The 26,874-nt window shown below is 36.3% G+C and overlaps 1 protein-coding gene across 1 annotated transcript in view; it reads left to right on the plus strand.

Moving 5' to 3' along the window:
• The window catches only part of SLC22A2 (solute carrier family 22 member 2), a 583,430-nt gene that overhangs the window by 290,894 nt on the left and 265,662 nt on the right, over positions 1-26,874 (plus strand). The window contains exon 5 of the mRNA XM_044072890.1: positions 18,359-18,473. Coding sequence (XP_043928825.1) covers positions 18,359-18,473 — 115 coding nt within the window. The remainder of the gene's footprint in view (positions 1-18,358; positions 18,474-26,874) is intronic.

The following is a 26,874-nucleotide window of genomic DNA, read 5'->3' on the forward strand; positions in this document are numbered from 1 at the left end:
TCAAAACCGAGGCGAATTCCTTCAAAGCCCCCGGGCCTGTGGAAAATACGTCCCAGACCGCAGAATCCTTTATAAACGCATTCTATGAACACCTTCAGGAATGCATGGATCATGCAATCCCAAATAAAACCAAGACCCAATCCTCCAAAGGCAGACGTCCTGTCTGGTGGACCCCAGCCATAAACAAACTATACAATAGAAGGAGGAAGCTACTACATGATAGAGCAAAATCCCAAAAAGGGAAGGCATCTCTGATCAGTATTAGCAAAAACTACGGGCACGCATAAAATCGTCTAAGGCCAGCTTCGAGAGAAAAATTGCACAGGACACTAAGGATAATCACAAGGCTTTCTTTAGTTATGTTAGGAACCTGGGTGGGAATTCCCTGATATGCTCAGAATTAGTCCAAAATGACAAAAAATACACCGAGCCCACAGACATTGCCAACATCCTAGCTGACAGGTTCAGTGCAAACTCCCCCCCCCCTACCCACCAAAAGGGCAAATATCTATCCCAACAGAGTGCTGCCCCCCTGACATCTCAGATGCTCAGGTAAGAGCCGCCCTCTCCAAAGCAAAAAACACAGCATCAATGGAACCAGATGGTGTCCCGGGCTGCGTCCTACATGAACTCCAAGAAGAACTAAACCCAAACATAAAACTACTGTTCAATCTTAGCCTTACTACAGGATATGTACCCAAAGAGTGGCATACAGCAACAGTGGTCCCTCTCCACAATGGTGGTGCCTCAATGGATCCTGGAAACTATCGCCCCATAAGCCTGACTAGCTTGATCTGCAAAGCTATGGAAAGGATCATCATGGACCTCATAAATAAAGATATTGGGAACCTACAGACACTGGATCCTACCCAGTTTGGCTTTGTTAAGGGCAGATCCTGCCTCTTAAACCTGGTCAATTTCTTTGAAACAGTCACCAAGGCCATTGACGAGGGGAAGGTGGTCCACACAGCCTACCTGGACCTCGCAAAAGCCTTTGATACAATACCCCACTCGGGCATTATAGATAAGCTCACCAGCTTAAATATAAACCCGTATGTCACTAGATGGGTTGCAAACTGGCTCAAGGACAGAACCCACATGGTTAGAATTGCTGGAGCCATGTCAGACTCCAAACCAGTTACAAGTGGCGTCCCACAAGGCTCAGTCCTGGGAACTCTCTTGTTCGGTATATATTCCTCGGTGGTACAGGCCAACACAGAAGGACTGTGGCTGACCAAGTTCGCAGATGACTGCAAACTGGGCACCATAATCAACTGTCCACCCGACACAAGCATCCTCCAAAAGGGCCTCATAGAAACAGACAACTGGTGCCAGAGCCATGGCCTCAAGCTAAATGCCAAAAAGTGTATAGTCATCCCCTTTGGCAAAAACAAAGTGCCCACAAATTACCACATAGGTGGTAATCCATTAAGTACAGAAGAAGTCATTAGGGACCTGGGGACCCAAGTTGATAGCAATCTCTCATTTGACAACCACGTGGCCAAAGTGGTTAGAAAAACATTTTATATAGCCCACTTAATCATGAAGGGATTCACATCCAGATCAGGAGAGGTCATCGTGCCTCTTTACTCATCCCTTATCAGGCCCATAATTGAGTACAATGCCCCTTTTGGGATGTACCTTACCAGACACCTGCAGCAACTGGAAAGACCCCAAAAGTACCTCACCAAGAGGATCAAAGGGCTCAAACAGTTGCCATATGCTACCTGGTTAAAGAAACTCCAGCTCTACTCAGTGGCATACTGCCTGCTCAGAGGTGATCTGTGCCTGATGTATAAAGCCATGTCCAACCCAGAATTAATGGACATGCTGCACCTCAGAAAATCCAAATCCCATCGAGCTACATGCTCGAGAGACTTGAACCTCAGCACTGAAATAAATAGGACATGCTGGAGGGACAGATTCATAACCCCGAGGTTCCCTTCACTCTGGAATAACATCCCAGTCCAGGTTAGGCAGAGTCCCACATTGACTCTCTTCAAGAGGAATCTTGATGAGTGGATGGGAGATCGTAGGTTTACCCCGGCTATCACTTCTGTGTCACTGTTAGAGAGAGGCACAGTATACTAACCTCAAAAAAAGGCATAGCAAAATTAATTTAAAATGGGTGGCGAAAGCCAAACACACTCTGGCTAGGCTTATAAATGCCCTAGGGCAGATAGCCTAGTATGAACCTATGAACCTATGAACACACACACACACACACACACACACACACACACCTAGCTAAATATCTATATTTAATCTATATATATATATATATATATATATATATATATATATATAAATGTATATATATATATATATATATATATATATATATATATATATATATATATATATATATATATATATATATATATATATATATATATATATATATATATATATATATATATATATATATATATATATACACACACATATACATATATACATATATATACACACACACACACACACACACACACACACACACACACACACACACACACACACACACACACACACACACACACCCTTAAAGACACACCATATTAGGGGAAGAGTTTTTAATGAAACAATGGATTTTTCTCATGTGATAACATATTTCCCTTAAAGAATAAGAAAAGTGAATGCAATACCAGATTGCACAACTATTTTTATTGTTAAAAACAAATAAGCGCTTTCGTCCTGAGCCTCGTGTATAGGAACTTCATCAGATTTACAGTATTTCCTGTTTCAGTAGTTTAAATCACTTCAAAGTGATGGCATCACATTTTACTGCTCTTAAAGTGCCACAGCATGGTTAATGTGAACCTAATAAACTGACTTAAATCATCATTATAACATTTATTCAACAATAAATTAAAAAAATCTTAAAATTCAAAAGTTAAACACTACAAAGTAAACATGCAATTAAATGCACTTATATAACCTGAAGTTCAAATTGCTGAAACATTAAAATTGGCTAATGTCTCTAAACTTATTTAAGCTTTCCAATCATATACTTCTAAAATACTACTATACATCCATTTCAACAATATGCTTTTAAAATTACCCCCCCCCCTTTTATATAAAAAGGCTTAAACTATTGCCAGTTTTCATAATGCAAGATATCTTTGTTAGTAAATAAGAATTTCATCTTCTTAGTGCTTTTAATTTAAGAAGGCTGCTAATGGACACACTGTCATTTAGTCTTGGCCAGTTTAGGGCATTCAAACTTAACTGCCATGTAAGCTCATCTTTTTCCAATAAATATGGCCAAGCACTCCTCTTTCAGGTATTTTTAAAGCTTCCAGAACTATAAATTTAAACTGGTGACCGGGATTTCCAGAATTATGTTTAGCTAGGGCTAAAATGACCAAGTTGGAATAAACTAAAGACAAGGGGGAGCTCATGTAATCAAAAGTGGATATGACAATGTGAATGATGAGCTCAAAACAAACTGCATCAAAGGCAGTGATGTACCCACAGGTAAGGCTGAAGATCAGTCCTTTCTGGAAGATGTAAGACCTATATTTTTCATATTTCCTGTATAAATCCTTACTCTTTGGACTTCAATTATAGTATATTCTAAAAAATCTGGAATAGAAAGGGAAATTACAGAAACTGTAAAACTTATGTTTCAAAATCCTGACCATTCTGCAAAAGACAGATGATATGCTATAAAAGAAGCAATTCCAGAGCAAAAAGCTGTAGTGAAAAGGGAATCAGTCAGAATAACAGAAGGTAACCTCCCATTAAAACACAAATTTTATCAATACCAGTCACTGATGGATCCATCTTCAGTTCAACTTCCTCTTTGTGACAGAAGAGATTTATCAGTTTTCTAAACACTTAGCATCTAGTTGACTTAAGACAAATGAATACAAGAGGAAGCATAAGTGGTCCAGGTTCAATCCCCTATATTCCAAAAGATCAAATCATCTTGGTTCACCCTGTTGTTTAAAAATGTAGAATATTCATCTAATAAATCCAGGTTTTGTAGAAGAACAGTGGAAGGGATTTTATTCAAGGTTCTTTTTAACACACCCACAAAAAAATTGCCAAAGGCCTGTTTTGGACTGGACATTTCAAGCAAGATTATCAAAAAAAAAAAAAAAAAAAAAAAAAAAAAAAAAAGCAAACAAAAAATTGCCAGTTCTTGCACTCTTTTAGTGCAGAATGCATCTTTTGATAACCTTTAGTATGCAAGGAATCCTGCTTAAATGTTTCTGTACACACATGACAAGGACACATCCTCATATTTTGTATTAGGGACTCATGTTATTAATTAGTTTCCATGCCATTTGACATTTTTACTATGCTTAGACATTTCACCATGCCAAACTCACTTTTTGCTCACCTAAGGCTTTTGGATGTGCACATTTCTTGGATGGCTACTTAATCAATGCAGACTCTCTTCAGAGCTTACAAGCTTCAGTCTAAAACCTTTAAATAGCTTTCATCTTTTTGGAATCTACCTCATTTGCCAAAATCTGATCTGCTTCCCTCTCAAACCAACAGATTTTTTAACCTTCTTCACTGAAACTATATATTGAGGATTGCCTTGTAGAGGACAGAAAGCATCTAACAGACATTTTTCTTTATATTTCTCAACAGAAACAGCTGACATAAAAGACTTTGCCCATGCAGCTCGACTAAAGAAGCTCCAGCTCTACTCGGTTGCTTACCGTCTACACAGAGGCGATCTCTGCCTGACGTTCAAGGCCATGTCTAACCCGGAATTGTTGGACATGCTCCACCTCAAGAAAACCAAATCCATTAGAGCTACACGCTCCAGGGATTTAAACCTTAGCACAACAATAAACAGGACATGCTGGAGGGATAGATTCATATCCCAAAGGCTTCCCTCGCTCTGGAATAGAATCCCAGTCCATGTTAGGCAGAGCCCCTCACTGACCCTCTTCAAGAGAAATCTTGATGAGTGGATGGGAAATCGTAAATTTACTCCTGGCATCACTTCTATGGCCCTGCTGGACAGAGGCTCAGGAATCTAGTCTAAAAGGGAGGCGAAAGCATTCTGGCTAGGCTTAAAAATGTCCTAGGGCAGATAGCCTAGTACCTACCTATGAACCTATATCTCCTCTTTCATCTTTACAGTTCTTAATTCCATTTGCCATCTGAGGAAAATGCAGTGGTATTTATTCAGTCTTTGGAATTCAAAATTTTCAGTCCTTTGAAAATATTTTGCAGGGTTACTATAATCTGAGCATTAAATGTGTTCATCTGACTTTAATTCAGAAATTAACTATGGCCTCCTTTGAATATGATTATGGAGCCACTTAACAACGCTTAAAGTACAGGGACTCTGATCTCCACCTCAGGAGGAACAAGTTTTGCTCTGATAATGTTCATGTCAGCTCTTTGATCAGGTACTCTTCAGTCTTTCACAAAAGTGATGTGATACATCAGCAATCAGGAAACCTGTTCCTATCCCATCTGCAGACTTTCATAAAAATGATATGGAACATCAATAAGCCAAAAAGGACCTTTTCTAGGTCATCTACAGACTAAAAGTTCATCTAGGAAACAGCAATACATTTACATTCCAAATCTGGAAAATGATCTGGCAGACACTTTGCACAGCCAAATCTCAATCTGTCATGAGTGAAAGCTAGACAAAAAATCATTTAACATGCTGATAGAACAATGGGCTGATCTGTATGCCTTTCACTTGAGTAAGTAGACACCCCTTTTCTGGTCTAGGCATTTTTCCTACAAGTTAGGGGTGACCAATGTCTTTTCAACTTGTGTAAGTCACAGCCTATTAATTACAGCTCCTCTAATCCAAAACCTTTAGTTAGAGGTAACATTAAAAAATGCAAATCTTATTATTTGTAACTCCTTTGTAGCCCAGATTATAATTCACTAGACAGTGGCTTCATCTACAACTGTACCTCTTCACAAGAGGCGGTTATATTATTAGATGCCAGACATGTATATTTAGTCTTTACATTCTTCATTTTAACAGTTGGGATTTGACACTTTTCTTAATGGTGTTAATCAGAAGATTTTGTTTAATTGCTAACCTTGTCTTTTCTATTATGGATTACTTTGTCTCCTCCAAGGCCTTACACATTTTATTTAATTGCCTCTTGTATACAGGATATTCCCCTCTAGCATCAGTAAGGCAATTTACTCTCTGAGATATATACTTGGGTCTATTTTAATTTTCTAAATGTAGATACGATTTGACAAAAAAAAAAGACAAATCACTGACCTATAGATTAAATTATCTCAAAACTATCTCTCTGTCTTTACAGTTCTTTGCCACACTGCTTTATAATTTATGCTTCTTCACAAAACCTGTCTGTAAAATTTTATATACTCCTTCCCTACACTTCATCTCACTAAACAGGCTTTTAGCATGCTGATCTAAATAACACATAAAGTTTGACAATTGAGGACCACTAAAATTTGCCTCCAAATGAAACTCTTTCATTTTCTGCATCCTTATCCAATTACTTGTATTGCAACAGTGTGGATGTAACAGAGGTAAAGCGAAACATTACGTGCAAAGTAGAACAAACTCCAGACTTATTATATATACTAAGTTCAGAGTCATACAAAATTTGGTATATGACAGCACTTTACAAAATAGTGTACAATGATATTGGGTGTACACTTGTGTCATGCTAATAGGACTGAGGAAGTGAATTACAAACTGTTGCATTCAAAAAAATGACAGTGTTAACCCCTTGAAAATAACTGTGAAAACTGCCTCCCTACATGAAGGTAAGCTTTTTGTGTTCATTACAGCAAATTCAATTAATTACACAAAAATTTGGGTCAACTTGTTGCTGTTCAATCCCCCCCCCCAAAAAAAAAAGCATGGTACTTTTAAGTGTGGTAGGTGTTTACAATGTCCATATGTTATCAATGCTGAATCAATTTATATTAAAAACATCAAGTTTAAGGTGCGAAGTTTAGGGTATTTTAATTGTAATTCTTCAGGGGTTGTGTATATAGCAGTATGCCAAACATGTGCAGGATATTATGTGGGGAAAACTAATAGAGCCCTTTGTGAATTTATGGGGTTCAGGTGCCTACGCAGCGAGACATTTCCCTGTGGTACATTTGGTTGGGGACACATGGCTGAAGTGACATTTAGCTGCAGACAAGTATGAATTTTCTGAATTCCCTTTGGGCAAAAAGAAGCACACACTGCCTTGCCCAAAGCTTTAATAACCAAGTGCATGGGGGCAGAAGACCTAATGAGTGTTGGGCTCAGTGTACAGTACATGGTTATGTAACTACAACATGTAGAAGTGTCCTACAGCATGGCGAATATCCTACATGGCCCTGTAGTCACATTTAGGCTCCAGTATGCATTTTAGGTAATGTTCTCTACATACTTTGAAAGAAGTAGTGGTTCACACACACACCGAATATAAAAGCACTGCCCATTGTGCACTGCATTTTTACTGCCACTGACATGCCCACTGGCCAGCCTGCTGCTGATGCCTGCCATACTGCCTGTTGTCTCATGTTGCCTTGGGGGCCATGGACATTGTTTTCCCCCTGTGCATTTGGTTATTGTAGCTGTAGGCTTAGCACCACATTCTTCTCTTTGTCCACAGGGAATTCACAACAGCCATATTTCTCTGCAGCTGAATGTCATTTCAGCCATGTGCCCCCAACCAAATGTACCACAAGGAAATGTTATGCTGGCTATGTGCCTGAACCTGCTTTTTTGTTGTTGGGTCCCCATTCTCCATAATGGAGTTGTCAATAATTATATGTGACAATTGGACACTTACAGCAAGTGACTGTGACTTTGACTATACAGGAGTGACAACCAAATTTATTTTTAAAAGAAACAGTAATTTAAAAAGTTCATGTGAAAAAGGAAATGTGATTATGGAGAATGAGAGTAACATCTCAGTTATCTTGGAAACGTTTTTTAGGACCTCGCAGGCATTTGTTAGGCTTACCCTAGCCCAGTCTTTCAACTTGTGGTTGCTTTAATCTAAGTGGTAAGGATCACTGGGATCTAAGGGAGTTATCTGGGTAATATCTCTTAACTGCCACCTTGGTAAATTCAATATTTTTGTCACGGAAGATCTTCACATCATTGTTTGCTTTTCCAAGCCTTTTCTTAACACTCAGATCAGTCTAGTCAGTCCCCAAACTGTAAGGCCTGAAGTTTTCTCTTAGGTTCAGAGTACCTAGCTTAATATTTAGTCACTAGTTAAAAGTGTACACACATGCTGCACATTTTAATGCTTTCTTAAGGTGTTCTCAGCTGTTAGGGCTTATTTTCTCCTCTAGTTGTAAGGTCTCTAATCCCTCCATTAATTTCTTCAAATGTCACTATTTAACATTTTAATTTTTTTTTATTTTTCAAATTATAGTTTGGAATCTGTAAGAATCTCTTCCACTTCCTCTTGTCCCCAAAATAAATTCCTTGCAATTGTGCCTCTTAAGTCTTGACCCAAACCTATATTTCACTAAATAAAACATGGCAGCATTACATAGACATCAACAAGACTTAAATGTATATAATATGACAAAAATATTTTTTTTGCAGAGGTAATGCTCTCATATTTCTATGGCCACTATCAAACTCTGTTGGTTGTTTAAAAATCAGTTACCTGTAAACAAACACATGTGAGATTACAAAGCAATAATTATAATTGTGAAACACAGTAGAACAAGAAGATTTGGAAATATTGAATTTTTGTAGACTTTGCTAAATTTCTGGGGACTCTAAAGCACATGCCCTACATTGTGTCATTACGCTTCAGAGAACTACTTTGCAGAGGGAAAGAGAAGGGACTAAGTAAAACAAATTTCTTTTTTTCCTCTTAATGGTAATGTTTAAATGTTGCATGATTTTCTTAGCAACCTATGAAGTAAGGCTTTTTCAGTTTTTTGATGTAATGGGGATATTAATATAAATTTTTTTTCTTTTTCCATTCTCTCTTTTTACCTGTTCAGTTTTAAGAAAGTTAGGCACTGCAATGTGAAAAAAGAAGGAGAAAGGAAGGGTCTGGTTGAGAGAGTATGGCAAAAGAAAATCAGTGTGCTTTTTCTCATGCTTGCATATGCAAATGAGTGGGTTAAACATTGGAATTTATCCAGCAACAAGTCTATTACAAAACATATAAATGGAAAAGAATACTGAATATTATAAGGATTTTTTTCCTGATAAACAATGTATCCTTAACAGTTTGTGTCTGGTTGCATGTCACCTGAAGACAATGTGATAAAGAGAAATTGCTTAGGCAAAATGTTTACTGAAAGCTTTCAAGTGTTTTCTTAGCTAGGAGGGCTATAAAGAAGAAGAAGAAGAAGAAGACAAAAATCAGATAACATTTACTAAAAGCACAGGTTGTATCATGCATCTTAGCATGAATGACCTTTCTTTTTGGGTGTCTCCAGCCTGTGGGTGTGGCTATCATTTTAGAACATTTGTTCTTATCATGTACATAGTTTTGTGTGTTATTAAGTTATTAGGTTTTTACGGGGGCATTGGGGGGTTGTGTGTATTTTTGTTTGAGGTTTTTCAGTAAAATGAAAAATTCTGCAAGATGTGACATAGGCTCAAATGGAGATGACAAGAAACACTTGTATAAAAGATTAACCTGCCAAATGGTGCATGCATTGAATACAGAAGCTGGAACCATACATTTAACAAAAAAGCTGTTATACCTAAATGGTAGAAAGAATAATCCATCAAGAACATGATTATTTCTATAATGTGTTTAAATGTTAATGGTCTGACAGATAAATACAAAAAAGAACGAGTAGTGAATTGTATTAAAAAATGTAGAGTGAAAGTAGCTATGCTCCAGAAGATACAGTTGGAAAGAACTGAACATGTGAATTTGATAAAGAAAGGTTTTCAGGATGGTTATTCAGCAGAATTCCTGGGGCAAAGGAAGAGAGGAGCACTTATATTTATTGCAAGAGGAGCTCCCAATAGTAATAGAAGAAAATATAAAAGACAAAAATGAAAATTTATAGTATTAAGGGGCTACTGACAAGGGAAAATGATTACACGGCATGTATTTATATTCTATGGAAAATTGCTATAATGAAGCTTAATATAATTCTGGGAGAAATAATCAGCTTTCAGCATGGAATATTACTTATAGATGGGGACTTGAATTTGATTTGGAACAATGAAGATGTGTCTTGGGGGACCAGAAGGGAAATTAACAAAGGAGGGCATAGTTTTAAAGAAATTTATGAAAACATATGGCACAGAAGATGTGAATTCAGTTGTAGGAGTTTGGAGTGAGTTTACATGCTGTTCTCCAAGATACAAAAACTGGGCTAGGCTTGACAGAATATACATTTCACAGGAACAGGTGCATTTAATTGAAGGACTTGATATGTGTATAATAACTATTTCAGATCCTGCTCCAATAATTAAAATAAAAACACAGGGTAACGAAATAAAAATGAGACACTGGTACTTTTCCACCTATCTGTTGAAAAGAGAGGAATTTAAGGAATGGGCAGTGAAAATTTTTCAGGAGCTATTCGAGAAGATAGAAATTCTTTCTGAAAATATAGCTAAGGAGTGAGATAAAGGTAAAGCAGAATTTAAAAATAGGGTGGAAATAAAAGAAAGGGAGATATGGTTGTGAAGATATGTGAAGTCTGCCAGCCTAGCTAGATAGGATTTTGTAGCTAATTCTGTCATTTGTAAATATTAATGTAAGCCACATGCTTGTTCACTTTGTTAAATGCTAAACTTCAAAAACGTAACCACATTACACTCTGCTGGAGGAGAGCTGATAAGTCAAGCATTGCATAATTGTTTGATCTTAAAACTTGGAGCCGAGGAATTCTTGCTATTGTTTTGAGACCAGAGTTAATTGCTAGAATTTGCATGTATAATGTCTTTTATTGATTTAGCTTCCTGACTAGGTGAAAGATCAAAAGGGCTGCTAAACTCATGAGTTTCTGTTAGCTTGGGAACCAGAGAAAAAATGATGTAATCTGAAATGAGTCCGTAGTACTGTGTTATCAATTTAAGGAGAGAGAGAGAGAGAGAGAGAGAGACTCAGAGCACTTTACATTTGTTTTCAGAACTGACAACATCACCAGCACTGCTTTGCTCTATATGCAAGTTTATTTTAGAACTGTGTTTTCTCTTAGATATAGCTAGGAAATAGGAATATTAGACTAGTCTGTTTTTCTGTGATGTCAGAACTTTTCTACTGTATTATTTTAAGTATTTCTCTGTGATCTCCAAACTCTTGACTAGCACTGTGTACTAAGAAGTATTGTCTTGTGTTTTTTTTATTTATTATTAAATATTTTAAAACCTTTCAACTGTGGCTGTTTTGTGTAGAGATAATTTAAGCTCTAAGAGTACATTGCATGTATATAGTGATACTGTACCAAGTCACTCCAAATAAGTCTTGACTGTTTGGTTGCACTTACCATTTGGATAATAATATTGCACAGTATAATTGGACACCCTTTCATTAGGGACTTTGAGTAGCTGACAAATATTAGATGGGTCGTGGCAGTCATTTCTACTGTATAGTCTGGGTAAAAGGGGCACAGCTGGAGAACCTGTGCCAGCCTTCCCCAGGAGTGTCTGGTTGGCTCTATAAACTCTTATCTCAAAGTGTGTGTGTGTGTGTGTGTGTGTGTGTGTGTGTGTGTGTGTGTGTGTGTGTGTCAGCTACTTGGGCAGGGACACAAAGCACTGATTGGACAGAGAGGGTGCTGGAGGTTTTAGCTTGCCCACTAGGCTGACATCTGGACCCTATAGCTGTGCCAATGGGGAGTCTTACTGGGGACCTGGAGAGAAAGGGAGAAACCATCCCCAGACTGACTGTGATCTCTGTATGCTTTTAAGGGAAATTGTACTTTACTGTGTGTGTATTTATCATCCTTTCCCTATACGGATACCCCTCACTGGAGTTAGTGGTGAGGATTGAGGCTCTTTGATTGCTGGGCCAGTGCAGGGGAATCACAGTACCAATAAACTTTAAGACATGTAAACACTTTTCAAATCATCATCCACCTGGACTGGGCAGAGATATGGGTAAGAACTGAGTGACTTTCCCATTTGTCCTATCCTTTGATAGCTTGAGATACAGCTCTCACAATGAATAGACATGGTTAATTTCATGTGCGCCTTCTTTTCCCAGTGGATTTCCTGCAGAGCAGCCACATTGGATTTATTCTACCCTGTAAACATCACCAACATATTCATTTTGACTGTCTTCATCAGTTCATTAACATTCCATTATAATATGCTTAAATCATTGAACATAAATAGTTTGATAATGACTTGACAGAGTGTCCAAATTTTACCCTCTCACTTCAGGGAGATCCAATACACCTGCCCCACTCCCCTCTAGCCCCTCACAAAAGTAAAGATTTTATTTATTTGTTTATTATTTATTAGCATTTATTTACCAGAATTGTCTGTCTGGCACAAGTTGCCCCTTTTCATCAACTGCCTAGGGAGAAAAGCTCCAAGTATAATACATGTGCAAAGGGTTCAGAAAGCAGATAAGGACAATTACAATTACTTTATGTAGTTTAACAGAATGAGTGAATGCAAATAAAACATAGAGCAAACAGAGATTTACAAAAGAAAATCATATATAAAAATAGATAAAAAGTTGTCGGTTATGAGTGAAATCTAATACATGAATACAACAATGGTTCAGAACAAAGAAAGTGGCAGAAAAGAAAAAAGAAATTAATTTCCAAGATCATATTTTTAAACAGTGAGGTTTGAGGAAAAAGGTATTTAAGTCACACGTTATAAGACGTGATAATTATACAGCAGCTTGTAAGAGGAGAAATGTTAAAAGACAAGTTTGGGAGGCAACACCACGGAAATAGGTAGCCTGGCCATAATCACTCAAAGACCTTTGATCACTTGTTCTTTTTCTTCATGCCTATTCATCTAGTTTAGTTACACCTTTCTTTCAGTCACACACCTTTCACCAGGAAAAATGCCAAGTGTACCATTTATAAAACCAATCACATATTTTTTTCTGCTGGGCAACTAATTAACTAATAAGGCAAAATCACACAGCACAGATTCATTAAATTGTACAACCTTGTGAAAACATATGTACAATAACCACAAAATTCCATACACATCTAGGGTGTGATCTTTAGTTGTCAATGCACCTCCATAAATCTGTAATGCCATATGAATAATCCACACAAATGTGCATTCTGTGCCCCTTCATTGGGCTAAACCCTGTTACCAAGTCACTTTGGCATGACTCAACTAAGCTGAATAAAAATCTCCATCCTGAAAGGTACTGAGATGTTACAAAGATGTGGAAGTCTCCCTTCTTTATCCCCTAAAACATTTTAATATAATATGCAGTAATAGGAACTGTACCCCACTACCTCATCTTGCCTTCACTATGCATTTACAGTCCACATATGTATCCTGGAATAAATTACAAATAGAGAAAATAAGTTTAAGTTACAGAAGAAAAAAGAATTTGTATTCTATGGAGGATGCTAACTTTGCTAAGTCCAATATTGGCACTGAAATGACTTTATAGCAATTACTGTAAAACAGGAATGTGAATGCATACCTGACAATGTGGTCTCCATGCTAAACTCCTGGTGAAGACTGTGCATTACTGAAGGGACTACATAACAAGCACCTCACAGATGTATTTTGCAGTTCAACTCTTGGGATGACCCCAGGCATGTAACTGGGAAACTGTTTAGGGTGAATCTTTGATTTCTTGAGTGAATGAAGGCGCAACTCCAACTACTCAACCCTAACTCCTGTTTAGGACAACTATACTGCAGGACTGCTGACCCCAGGGAGATTGAGATGCAGGACTGGTGAATAAAAAAAGTCACTTAAACTCTATGAACTTATGCCAGAAAATAAGATTCAATTAATCCTTTCAACTCGTATTTTCACTTCAATCAATTATGCCCAGTTAGAAAGTAAACTGATCAAAAATGTTACACAACCACAGCCTTCTGACTTCTGTAGGACTCCAACTATTTGCAAATTCTTCCTTCTGGTTGCATCCTGTAGTTCATCTAGCCTTTCCACAAGCACCTTCATTTCAATAGCGGTAGTAAGGGTTTTAGATTTAGAGTTGTTTGATGTCATCAACAGAATGGAATTAGAGTGATTCCTTAGAAATCAGAGAGCTCTTCGAGAACTTTCATGTGGTCTTTGTGCTTTTTACTTGTTGGCTTAATGGATTCTTTTAACTTAGCATTTAGCTTGCTTAGCTCTTGGAATATTAGAAAAAGAACCATCAAGATCATTAATTTTGTGAACATTTATGCCATACTGATGGGAGACCTGCTACTGTATCATGCAGTCTGGTCCAAAAGCTTCATTTTGGATGTTAGCATCAAACAGCTTAGCTATATTATTTGTACACATGTGACATGTACTAAGTAAATTAATTTCATCAGTCAAAGTCACAATTACTTTATCCCAGGCATTGGTGCATTAGAGGTTTACCTCCTTCTAGAGGTGCAATGTGTGTGATCTGACCACACCATTTTCTTTGGGCCATGTGCAGGTATTGGAATATTCCTAGCAGGCAGCTCTTTATTTCTGAAGGTTTATAGATGGCATAATGAATGAAATATTGATAACGTGAGTTACGGTATTGCAAAGTTAGCTGGCTGAAACCAGTCTTAAAAGGATGTTTTACAGAAAACAGCCTTTCACGCAAAGACTTTTTGAATACAAAAGATATATTGTTGGAGGTGGTTATTTCTATTTGGTGTGCTAGTGCAAACTCCCACCTGCCAGAAAATAAAATAATTGTTTTCTTTTTCACTAAAAGTTCTGTTATTTCAGCGATACAATACCTTTGTGAGACAGACCAAACCTAATTCAATAATTCTTTGTTTGCAAAACATTTATTTCTTATTAAAAATGTATTTGATTTTATACTCTCATAACTTTCAAATCCCTTAATCTCATATTGGTTTATTCGTTCTTCCCAGTCCCTGATATCTAACAATTCTAGCGAGGAAAAGTTATAGACAAGGTCTGCAATCATTATCTTGTCAGATAAGGACATTATTTTGAAGCTCCTAACTTCAATAAACTGTTGATAACAAGCACAGTACAGAGTCTGTTTTGCTGAACCAGTGTAAGCATGCGCTTTTACATACTAAAGATGTTCACCTTGTGGGAAATGTGACAACTTACTGAATACTAGTATATCGGAAGTTGTAATACTCAATGCGAAATCCAGGAAAATGTTGAAACTTTATAACGTTGAACTCAAAATACCTGCTAATGCCAAACATGCACTATATATAAACAATGCACCAGTACATAGACAGTCACTGAAACTCAGAAACAAGCACTGTCATGGGTTCTGCAGGGGGGGGGGGGGATCAAGTCTAGCTCTCTACACATGTAGGGGAGTAGGTGTTTTGATTCCAACATTTTAACATTGCAGCCTTTTGACATGTCAGCATTGTATATTCAGTATTATGGCTTTTAGGATATTACTTTTCAGTAAGTTGACATGGACCCCAGTTTTTTGAGTTAAGCACACCATTTGGTGGACTTCTGCTCCCAAGTCTATGTGCATGTACAATTGCTCTTCTGGGTTTTTCTTAGATGTACTTCCCTTCAGGACTGATCACACTCTGGATGGTTGTTCTAGTACCTATGATGCTGGTCAGATCTAGGTCATCTGGCACACATGTCCATTGTGGAGCTGGCTTATTTTGTAATCCTGAGGGTGTCCCTCTGCTGGTTATGAGATTCACTGCACATCCAAGATGGATTATATATGGCACCCCAAGAAGTTCCCTTCATACTTAAATGAGCTGTAAAAGTGCTTTACTGGAGGTGCCTTTGCTTACAGATTTTGTATACTGGTATTCCTTTTCCAAATCCAAATGGTTTGCTATTTACATCTACACAAAAGTCCACTCCACTTCACTTCTCTATCAAATCGAAAAATGGTACAGTCATATCTCCTGACACTACCACCAAACTCTTAGGAGTAACTATTGACCACAGCCTTAATTATGATGCTCATATCAACACCACAATAAAATGAGGAAACCGAAAACTAGGCTCTCTCTATAAAATTAAGCCTTTCCTTACTCACATAGCTAGAACTACTATTGCCAACACCCACCTTATCTCAACTCTCTTTTATGCTTCTCCTATATATACAAATTTATCCAAAACCAACTTCCACAAGCTGTCAATTTCCTACAATAATATTGCTAGATTTGCCACCAGCTCCCCTTTTAGAACCCACCACTGACAAAATCTGAATCCACTAGGTTGGCTGGAATTGCATAATCAAATCTTATTCCATCAACTGATTATTGCCCATAAAACCCTTTATCACCCAGATAAAACACCAATTCTCACAAGTCTAATCATCCCATATAAAAATATTTCAAGCCTAAGCTCAGCTAATAAACGTCTTGTATCCGGACTTAAACCCAACAATAAAGTAGGAGATTCCCTTTTCTCTAACACTGTGGGGAAAAGTTGGAATCTACCTCCTAGTGAACTTACAACTCTGTCCTCTCCTACACTTTTCAAAAAGAAACTCAAATCACACCTTACCAGCCACTGGCTATGTCCCTGTACTAACCCTGACTAAGACTTTATCTGTCTATTTTCATCTTTATCAGTTTTTCCTATGCTATTACTCACTTTATTGCCACTTTAAGCCCTCTACCTTCCAGTTGTACTTATTGTACCCAGGAAAGCCAGAATTGACATCTCTCTATCTCTTTTATGACTCCCCCCCCACTAACTCTCCAATCCCATTTTTAACTAGTCTGTTCTCATGTTACTTTCTCTTAACCTTAAGCTGGGAATCGAAAAGGGTTATCTTAACTCATGTTTGTTCTACATGTTCTACTATATTCCATGTATGCTAAACTGCCTTGTAACACCTGTTTTTCTTTTGTCTGTCAAGCTATTTGCAACTCTAATGTTCTGTAACTGAAGTTTTAATGTTCTGTTTCTTTATCTGTTTTATGTGGAGCTTTTCTCCCCTGGCCTCTACTGAAAATGGACATATATCCAGTTAGACTAGCCTGGTCAACAAATGTAAAATAAAATAAATAAATAAATACTGACTTTTTGGAATGAAATATACAGTAATGACAACTCGGATATGTTGGTGATCCTAGTTATTCATTCCAGATACTGGAGTAGAGTCAGATTTTTCATTTTTATATTTACTTCTTTATGTATGCGCAAAGTTAACTTGACATTTGCTGGAGGGCTAAGGAACATGATCCAGTTCTGGTGCTGTTTCAGGGCTTTTAGCTGTTTTGTCATTAATATTCTATGAACCTGTGAGTCTGAGTATTGATAACATGTCAGTCCATCTGATAATATACTCAGATGTGGATGTTCTTAACAAGTTAAAACTAATTTGGTTATGTATAACCCACTAATACTGATTCTGGAGTGCATAAACAAGGTATGACTGCAATAGCTTTCACAGAAATACAAGGTTTTACAGTCTTTTTCAGCACTATCTTGACCTGCATACCAACTTGGTGAATTGAAATGGGGGGTAGGATACTGCCGTAAATAGAATTAGCACAACAGCTCATCAGCACATTTCTCACATGCTAGCACACAGAGCATCATTGTTTTTTGAGTGAAGGAACCAGCCCTACAATTTCCACACACTGCCTCCCTCTCCAGGCATCTGAGTACTTTTAGTATACTAAACCCTCTTTTTATTCATAGTAGGAGTGTAAGTTAACCCAGGATATAACAGTATTTACTAAACTACTTAAATGGACATTAACATTTACAGAAAAAAAAACTTAATGGCAGCTGCTAACAAGGGCCCACCACCCAATATCTGAGCATCGGTACTTTCACCAGTGTCCTAATACACAGACTTCGCATACAGAGCATATGCTAGGCCTGGCTTAATCACTTTTTACTCCTATGAGAATTCTGCAAAAAATTTGCAACTAGTAGGGATTGAATAGATATTCAAATGTCAGTAAGCCACATCCAAAACTAGGAGCGTATTAACTGGAGAGCTGACTCAATTTTTGTACATATCTGCTGGTATATAAGGATTCAACAAGTCATTGGCACTTGCAGACTGTGTGCACTTCTGTTTCTAGAAGCTGAAATAGTCAACTAGAAACATTTATGAAGCCTTAATTATGGTTTCAGAAATATAGCTTTACATATAAAAATATGGAAATATTAGAATAACACCTGAAGTATACAGTTACCATTTTATATTTCTTACATGTTTGAGGCTGGGCTACATTTTTAGAATTAGTCACTGGTGTGCCTTTTACAAAATATTTGCCCATGATTTTTATTAAATGTTTGTCTAAGTGTAGTGCTAATTATTTAATAGTACATTCAGTCTGACTCTTGTTTATATATCAGGTTCCTTCCAGAATCTCCAAGATGGCTACTCTCACAAAATAGAAATACTGAAGCCATGAATGTAGCAGAAAAAATTGCAAAGGGGAATGGCACAAAACTGACTACCAAAGTACAGGTAATGTGTAATTTTGTCTTGTGTTTAATTCAGCTTATCAAAATGTTTAACCATCTTCTATTGTTCTCAGCAGTTCCTTCATATTGTGATGATTACATTAATACCAAGGGAATTTGCAAGTGAGCAATCTCCAGATACCCCCTTCATAAATATAGCAGCTGTAGCATTGCACAGCCTTGGGAAGGAGTGCAAGCATTGCATGAAAGTGCCATAGAAGCTTTGTTAAAAAACAGTGTGCAAAAAGTTTTCAATGAGATATTTAAAAGTTAAACACTAGCTCATAACCTTTGCAACTTTCATTCATTTTGGCCCAGTCAAAATATTCATTATAGAGAACTCCTCATCAAGAATGATGCAAGTTGATCTGAAAACTGTCATATTTCTTACTCACTAATCCTATTCAATGTTCATATACCTTATGTAAGACCTAAATCTCAGATTTGCAGAAAAGTTATTACTTTGAAGTAGAAAAGTAAACAAGATTTGATGTTTAAAGATTTTATTAATTTAGCAAAAGTTGTTTGTAAAAAAGAACTGCAAACCATTTGTTACAGAACTCATAACATTACTCATAAAAAATAGCATGGCAAAAATTAGAAAACCTTTTGAACAAATACTGATAATGTCTCATAGATAAAATGATTGTTTATCATGGATGAATGTAAATATTGTAAATAGTTTTGTTTTTGTTTTATTGTATTTGTTATATGTACATTTGCATATGTTTATGATGAAAACTAAATAAAAATGTTTTTGAAAAAAAAAGAATGATGCAATTCTGCAATTCTCATTGTTCATGATAGTAAGATTCATTGATAGTATATTAAAACAGCTGGGTTTAAAATGTTATAAAACAGCAAAGTGAAAGGAGTTTGTTCAGCCAAATATTGAAATAATAAGGAAATCAATATTCTTACCACTTCCTGAGAGTAGCTCATAGTCCATGAAGACGAGTCTCCACTGCAGATACCTTTCTGTGGTTTCAGACTGTAAAAACATTTGAAAGAAAGGCAGAGGGATACTGGAACCACACTAGAAAGTTTTAGACAGGATGCAGGAATTGATGGGGGCTGTTTTCTTTGTTTTAATAATACAGATTATATCATTGAGGAGTGCTTTTATTTTTTCCCATTCTTGGTCATATTGGAAAAATGACTGGTAATAGTGAGCAAAACTTAATTTTACAAAAACTAGTAATACAAGTACAAGGACGAAAGAAATTTCCATTGAATCTAACAACTACGCTATTGTCTCTGTGTGTAGCAATGAAAAACAGAGGAAACACAGTGTAGGCTCCAAAAAATGTATTTTATTGCAGCACGATACTTAAAAATTAATGTCATGCAAAATAGATGATCAAAACGCTATGTTCAAGGACAGGTGAAACAGAAAAAACAATTTATAAATGCTGAACGTCACTGGTTTAGCGCTTCCACCAACATATGTTGGCTTCTTCAGAACCAGTAAATCTTGTTGCTCTAAGGTTTAAATAACTTTTTTGGCGCCAGTTTTCTGACCACTGTTCTTAAAGTCAAATCGACCCATTTAAATAGTTAAAATAACATTCTAATCTAAAAACATTTTACAGAACCCATCATATACTAGAAATAAACTGTATGTCCAAAATTTGATAAAATGTTATGAAATAATAAAATGATAAAATATATATGGTATGTATACAATTGCTTCAGAAACCTGTTAATTACTAAGACATGCCTATAAATGTAAATGTGATGTATATTAAACAATATATATTTTTCTCTACAATATATCTCAATATGTGTTTCAATTGCTTCCATCAAAATATTGAAACACAATTATACTTCACTAGTTGAATAAACAATAACATCAAATGCAACACATAATATTCAAATCCCAATTTGTTGGACTCAAATGACAACATATCAACAAAACCCATTTTAGTAAAAAGAATGATGAGAAGTTGAGTCCAACAAATTGGGATTTGAATATTATGTGTTGCATTTGATGTTATTGTTTATTCAACTAGTGAAGCATAATTGTGTTTCAATATTTTGATGGAAGCAATTGAAACACATATAAAGATATATTGTAGAGAAAAATATATATTGTTTAATATACATTACATCACATTTACATTTATAGGCATGTCTTAGTAATTAACAGGTTTCTGAAGCAATTGTATACATACTATAGTTATTTTATCATTTTATTATTTCATAACATTTTATCAAATTTTGACATACAGTTTATTTCTAGTATATGACGGGTTCTGTAAAATGTTTTTAGATTAGAATGTTATTTTAACTATTTAAATGGGTCGATTTGACTTTAAGAACGGCGGTCAGAAAACTGGCGCCAAAAAAGTTATTTAAACCTTAGAGCAACAAGATTTACTGGTTCTGAAGAAGCCAACATATGGTGGTGAAAGTGCTAAACCAGTGACGTTCAGCATTTATAAATTGTTTTATCTGTTTCACCTGTCCTTGAACATAGCGTTTTGATCATCTATTTTACATGACATTAATTTTTAAGTATCGTGCTGCAATAAAATACATTTTTTGGAGCCTACACTGCATTTCCTCTGTGTTTTTCGTTGAAGTACTAGGAAGAAGTGGAAGGGTAAATCAAGAATCAGACACTGAATTTTAAATGATGTAAGCACTTTTGTCCATATTTATTAAAACAAACTTCTTCAGACAACAAGAGCAAAGCAAAGAACACAGTTTAAATAACCCTCCATTGAATCATGAGACCCAAAAGGAAATTGCATCACTGAAACAAATCTTTAGAAACAACACCATCTTGTGGTTCAAAGCCTGAACTACAACTAAATAAACAGTCAATTCATTCGTAAAAGTACCTGGCTACCATATAATATGATAGAACAGAAAACACATTGAAATGAAATACAACCATAAAAACCAGCACATATAAACACTTAAAACCAAAAATATTACCTATCCAGTGCCTTCAATTTTAATAAGCACTATATTGAGCATGTATCATTCAACCCAGGAAAGCTATTAGCATTTAATCGAACTTGCCACTTAAGTTCACAGTGTTCCAGTTTAAGAGTCCAAGGACCCCCTCTTTCATCAGACAAAACTTGCTCAATTATTTTGATTTTAAAATGATGTTCTGGAAAGGTCATAATATGTCTGGCTAGGGCATTATGAACATGCAGTTTATTAATACTATAAATATGTTCATATAGTTGTTCTCTAAATCTGCGTCCTGTTTTACCTAAGTAAAAACTTTTGCAGAACAAGCACTTAGTCAGATAAACAATGCCTTTAGAGTTACAATTAAACCTACCCTTGATCTCATAATTGGTATTACTGACTGTAACAATATTGCCGGTATCAACATATTTGCAATAAGAGCAACTTTCGCACTTATACATTCTAGAGCATCTAATTAAAGGAAATTTCTTAGAATCAAATGAATTTTTAAAGGCAAATACATTTTTAAAATTTGTACCTTTCTTAAAAACAGCCCTAGGATGATCACCCAATTTCTGTTTTAAATTAATATCATCCAACAATAGGTTCCAATTTTTATGTAGAATTTCCTTAAGGTAAATAGCATCAATACTAAAAGGGGTAATGAAACTCAGACTAAAGACAGTTTTTGATAAATTATTCTCTTGAACTCTATGGTCACCAAACCTTCCAGTGCTTTCCAGCCAGCCCTCATGATTTAAAATTGGTTTAAAGAATCCAGTAGATCTCTTACTTTGTACTTCATTAATTAATTGGTCCACTAAAATAGATGGATACCCTCATTTAAGAAGCACATTGCTTAAATTGTCCACTCATTGAAAAAGTCTTGTTCTAAACTGACCATCCTAGCTCCTCTGACCAATTGGCCTTTTACAACAGAGCATTTTTGGTGAAAAGGATGGGAGCTAGAAAAATGCAAAAAAGAATTGGAATATGTACTTTTTTCTAAAAATATTCAAGGTATATCTAAAATTTGCCTTAACTTTCCTTAATCAATATCTCAAAATAAAATCACATTACAATTATAATCAGAAGTAAATTCCAGAAAATCAGTAGAATTATTAAAATATTCAAGTAATTCTAAACCTGTATCAGCATTACCCTTTATGATGATAAAAATATCACCCAGGTAATGGGTGTAAAAAATATCTTCTTTCTAATAATGGGGTTCTTAAATAAAAACTCATGTTCCCACATGGCCCTGACAACATTAACAAAACTGGCCCCACCTGATGAACCCATAGCAACCCCTCTTTTTTGTAAGGAATACTGGCCATCAAAATATAAGATGTTATTAGACAAAATTAAATCTAATAATTCCCCTATTAGGCTGATGTCATCAGTAGTTGCTCCTTTCTTTAATAACAAAATCAGTTACCCATTGAATCCCCAGCTTATGGGACGACTGTGTATACATCTCTGACATCAACAGTTAGAAAATTAAATTTGGCCTTAAGTTCAAGCTCATTAATTTTTTCAAGAAAGGACAACAAATCTTTACAAATTTGGGGTTTATATTTGACAAATCTCTTCAGCTTACTATTTACAAATTTCACAGAAGCATAAGTGATGGAATTTCTTTCATCCACTATTGGTCATAAAAGGGGGTCATGTAAGTCATTATGGATTTTGGGGATTCCAAAAATAACTGGGATTAATGGTGAAGGCATATTCAAATAATTATACAAATTTATATCAATATGGAAATCAATCAGCAAGTCATTGATATGAGATTTATTTCTAGCATAAGCCCTGTTCACTTAATTCAGCGACACAGGTTCATATGCATCCGCATTCAATTAACATCCTAGATTGATAGTCACTCATATCCATAAAAATCTGCACTCCCCCTTTATCGGGTTTCATAACCCTTACATTAGAACAACATATCTTGTTCATCCTCATTTAAATTATACATATCATCACATTTACGTCGTTTACACAATAGTGACCTCATGTCCATTTCATAAATCTGCTCAAAAGTACCTGCTAAAGGGTGGAGTGGTAGATTAAATGAACTACTGACTCTGAATTGTCCATCAGAACAAGTATCAGAACCAGACAATAATATTAAGCTCATTTTACGTGTTAAGAGTTTTAAGTCTAAAATAGTACTAGCATGGCCTGCTCTCCTTAATGGAACAAAAGTTAAACCTTTAGCCAAAGTATTGGCTAAAGAAATTTCAACATCAACATCAGCATAAGTGAAAATTTTAAAGTCACCTTGTGTATTAGTAACAACTCGTACACATTATCTGTTGATTTTGAGTCCAGAATGGTCACTCATGTCGCTGGTATTCATCTCTGGTGACAGTTGTTTGACTTCCAGGGCCATGGGTTCTGCCATTGGTCCCCTTTCCTCCTTGTATTGGTTTGATTTATCCTCGAAGATGTATGAAAATCCTGGCTATTAGACTGGTTGTTAGTGGTACTAGGCGTAGGCCCTGGCTGTTGACCTCTTTGCTCGCTTAAGCATTCACTACGTCTAAGTTGTTGTTCTGATATGACATCATAATGGTTATCTATACTAATGTCCTCAGTGACATTAGTATCAGAAACTCTTAGTTCATTATTACCACCCAAATTACCCCAAATTTGTAAAGGTAGAGCTTGGGTGTAGGCTTCTCCCTTCTCATATTCACATTTGTCCTTTTCAAGTTTTTTACTTTATTTTCTCTCAGTTTATTCAAATACTGATCAATGTTGTCAAATAATCTACTGTATTCATATTTTTACCTTAGGAAATTGACATCATCATTGAGAATTTTTGGTGAAAAGGATGGGAGCTAGACAAATGCAAAAAGAATTGGAATATGTACTTTTTCTTAAAATCTTCAATGTATATCTAAAATTTGCCTTAACTTTCCTTAATTGAATATCTTAAAATGAAATCACATCACAATTATAATCAGAAGTAAATTCCAGAAAATCAGTAGAATTATTAAAATATTCAAATAATTCTAAACCTGTATCAGCATTACCCTTTATGATGATAAAATATCATCTAGGTAATAGGTGTAAAAAAAATCTTCTCTCTAATAATGGGGTTCATAAATAAAAACTCACGTTCCCACATGGCCAAGACAACATTAGCAAGACTGGCCCCACCTGGTGAACCCATAGCAACCCCTCTTTTTTGTAAGAAATACTGGCCATCAAAATATAAGAAGTTATTAGCCAAAATTAAATCTAATAATTCCCCTATTAGGCTGATGCCATCAGTGGTTGCTCCTTTTTTTAATAAAAAATCAATTGCCCATTGAATCCCCAGCTCTTGGGGATTACTGACCATCCTAGCTGCTCTGACCAATTGGCTTTTTACAGCAGAGCATTTTTGGGGAAAAGGATGGGAGCTAGAAAAATGCAAAAAAGAATTGGAATATGTACTTTATCTTAAAATCTTCAAGGTATATCTAAAATTTGCCTTAACTTTCCTTAATTCAATATCTTTAAATGAAATCACATCACAATTAGTCACATCACAAGTCCCCACCCAGTTCAGTTTTGTAAAAGGCAGAGCATGTCTCCTAAACCTGATTGACCCGTAGACAAGGGTAAGGTGGTTCACACAGCCTATTTAGATCTCGCCAAGGCTTTTGACACCATCGCCCACTGTGGAATTATAGATAAACTCACTAAATTAGGTATAAATCCCTATGTCACAAGATGGGTTGCCAACTGGCTCACTGAGGGAACCCACACTGTGAAAGTAGCAGACTCCAAATCTGACTTCAGACCAGTGATAAGTGGAGTACCACAGGGTTCAGTCTTGGGTCCTCTCCTGTTTGGTATCTACTTTTCTGTAGTACAGGCTAACACAGAAGGTCTTTGGCTAATGAAGTTGGCAGATGACTGCAAATTGGGAGCCATAACTGAAACTCCTAACGATGTGGACATCCTACAAAAGATCCTCACTGAGACAGATGGCTAGTGTCAAAGCCATGGCCTCAAGCTCAATGCCAAAAAGTGCATTGTCATCCCCTTTGGTAAAAACTCTGTACCCCTGAGCTACCACATAGGTGGTAGTCTGCTTAACACCGAAAGTGTGATAAGAGACCTTGGGACACAGATCAACAGTAGTCTCTCCTTTGATAATCACATCGGCACAGTAGTCAGGAAATTCTTCTGTGTGGCACACCTCATCAGAAAAGTATTGTCATCCAGGAAAAAAAGAGGTAATTGTTCCCCTCTACTCATCACTAATTAGACCCATTATAAAGTACAACTCCCCTTTTGGTATGTACCTCATAAGACATCTACAACAACTGGAAAGGCCACAGAAATACCTCACAAAGAAGATTACCATTCTCAAACAGATGCCCTACTCAGACCATCTCAGAAAACTCCAGCTTTACTCCGTCGCATATTGCTTACTCAGAGGCGATCTCTGCCTAACATACAAAGCTATGTCAAACCCAGAGCTATTGGACATGCTCCACTTAAAGAAATCCCAATCCATCCGAGGTACACGCTCTAGGGACCTAAACCTTGTCACCACAATAAACAGAACATGCTGGAGGGATAGATTCCTGTCCCAGAGACTTCCCATACACTGGAACAAACTACCTATCTATAACAAACAAAGCTCCTCATTAGCACTCTTTAAAACAATCTTGATGATTGGATGGGAAATAGGTAATTCACCCTGGGATCACCTCTGTGGCCCTGCTCAACAGGGGACACAGGAAAATAATTTTCTTGGGTAGCGAAAGCCAGGGGACCTTTTTTGGCTGGGCTTGTATAGGCCTTAGGGCTGATAGCCTAGTACCTACCTATGAACCTATGACTGCGTATAGATCTCTGACATCAACAGTTAGAAAATTAAATTTGGCCTTAAGTTCAAGCTCATTTATTTTTTTCAAGAAAGGACTATAAATCTTTACAAATTTGGGGTTCATGTTTGAGAAATCACTTCAGCTTACTATTTAGAAATTTCACAGAAGCATAAGTAATGGAATTTCTTCCATCCACTATTGGTCATAAAGGGGGGGGGGGGTCATGTAAGTTGTTACGGATTTTGGGGATTCCAAAAATAACTGAGATTAATGGTGAAGGCATATTCAAATAATTATGCAAATTTATATCAATATGGAAATCAACCAGCAAGTCATTGAGATGAGATTTAATTCTAGCATAAGCCCCGTTCACTTCATTCAATGACACAGGTTCATATGTATCCGCATTCAATACTTTATACATTCTAGACTGATAGTCATCCTTATCCATAAAAATCAGCCCTCCCCCTTTATCAGGTTTCATAACCCTTACATTAGAACGATGTAAAGAACAAATCAAATCTTGTTCATCCTTATTTAAATTATACATATCACATTTACGTCATTTACACAATAGTGACCTCATGTCCATTTCACAAATCTGCTTAAAAGTAACTAATAAAGGGTAGAGTGGTAGATTAA

This window comes from Protopterus annectens, chromosome 1.part0 (assembly GCF_019279795.1).
Source record: "Protopterus annectens isolate FY-2018-M chromosome 1.part0, PAN1.0, whole genome shotgun sequence".
Taxonomy (NCBI): Eukaryota; Metazoa; Chordata; order Ceratodontiformes; family Protopteridae; genus Protopterus; species Protopterus annectens.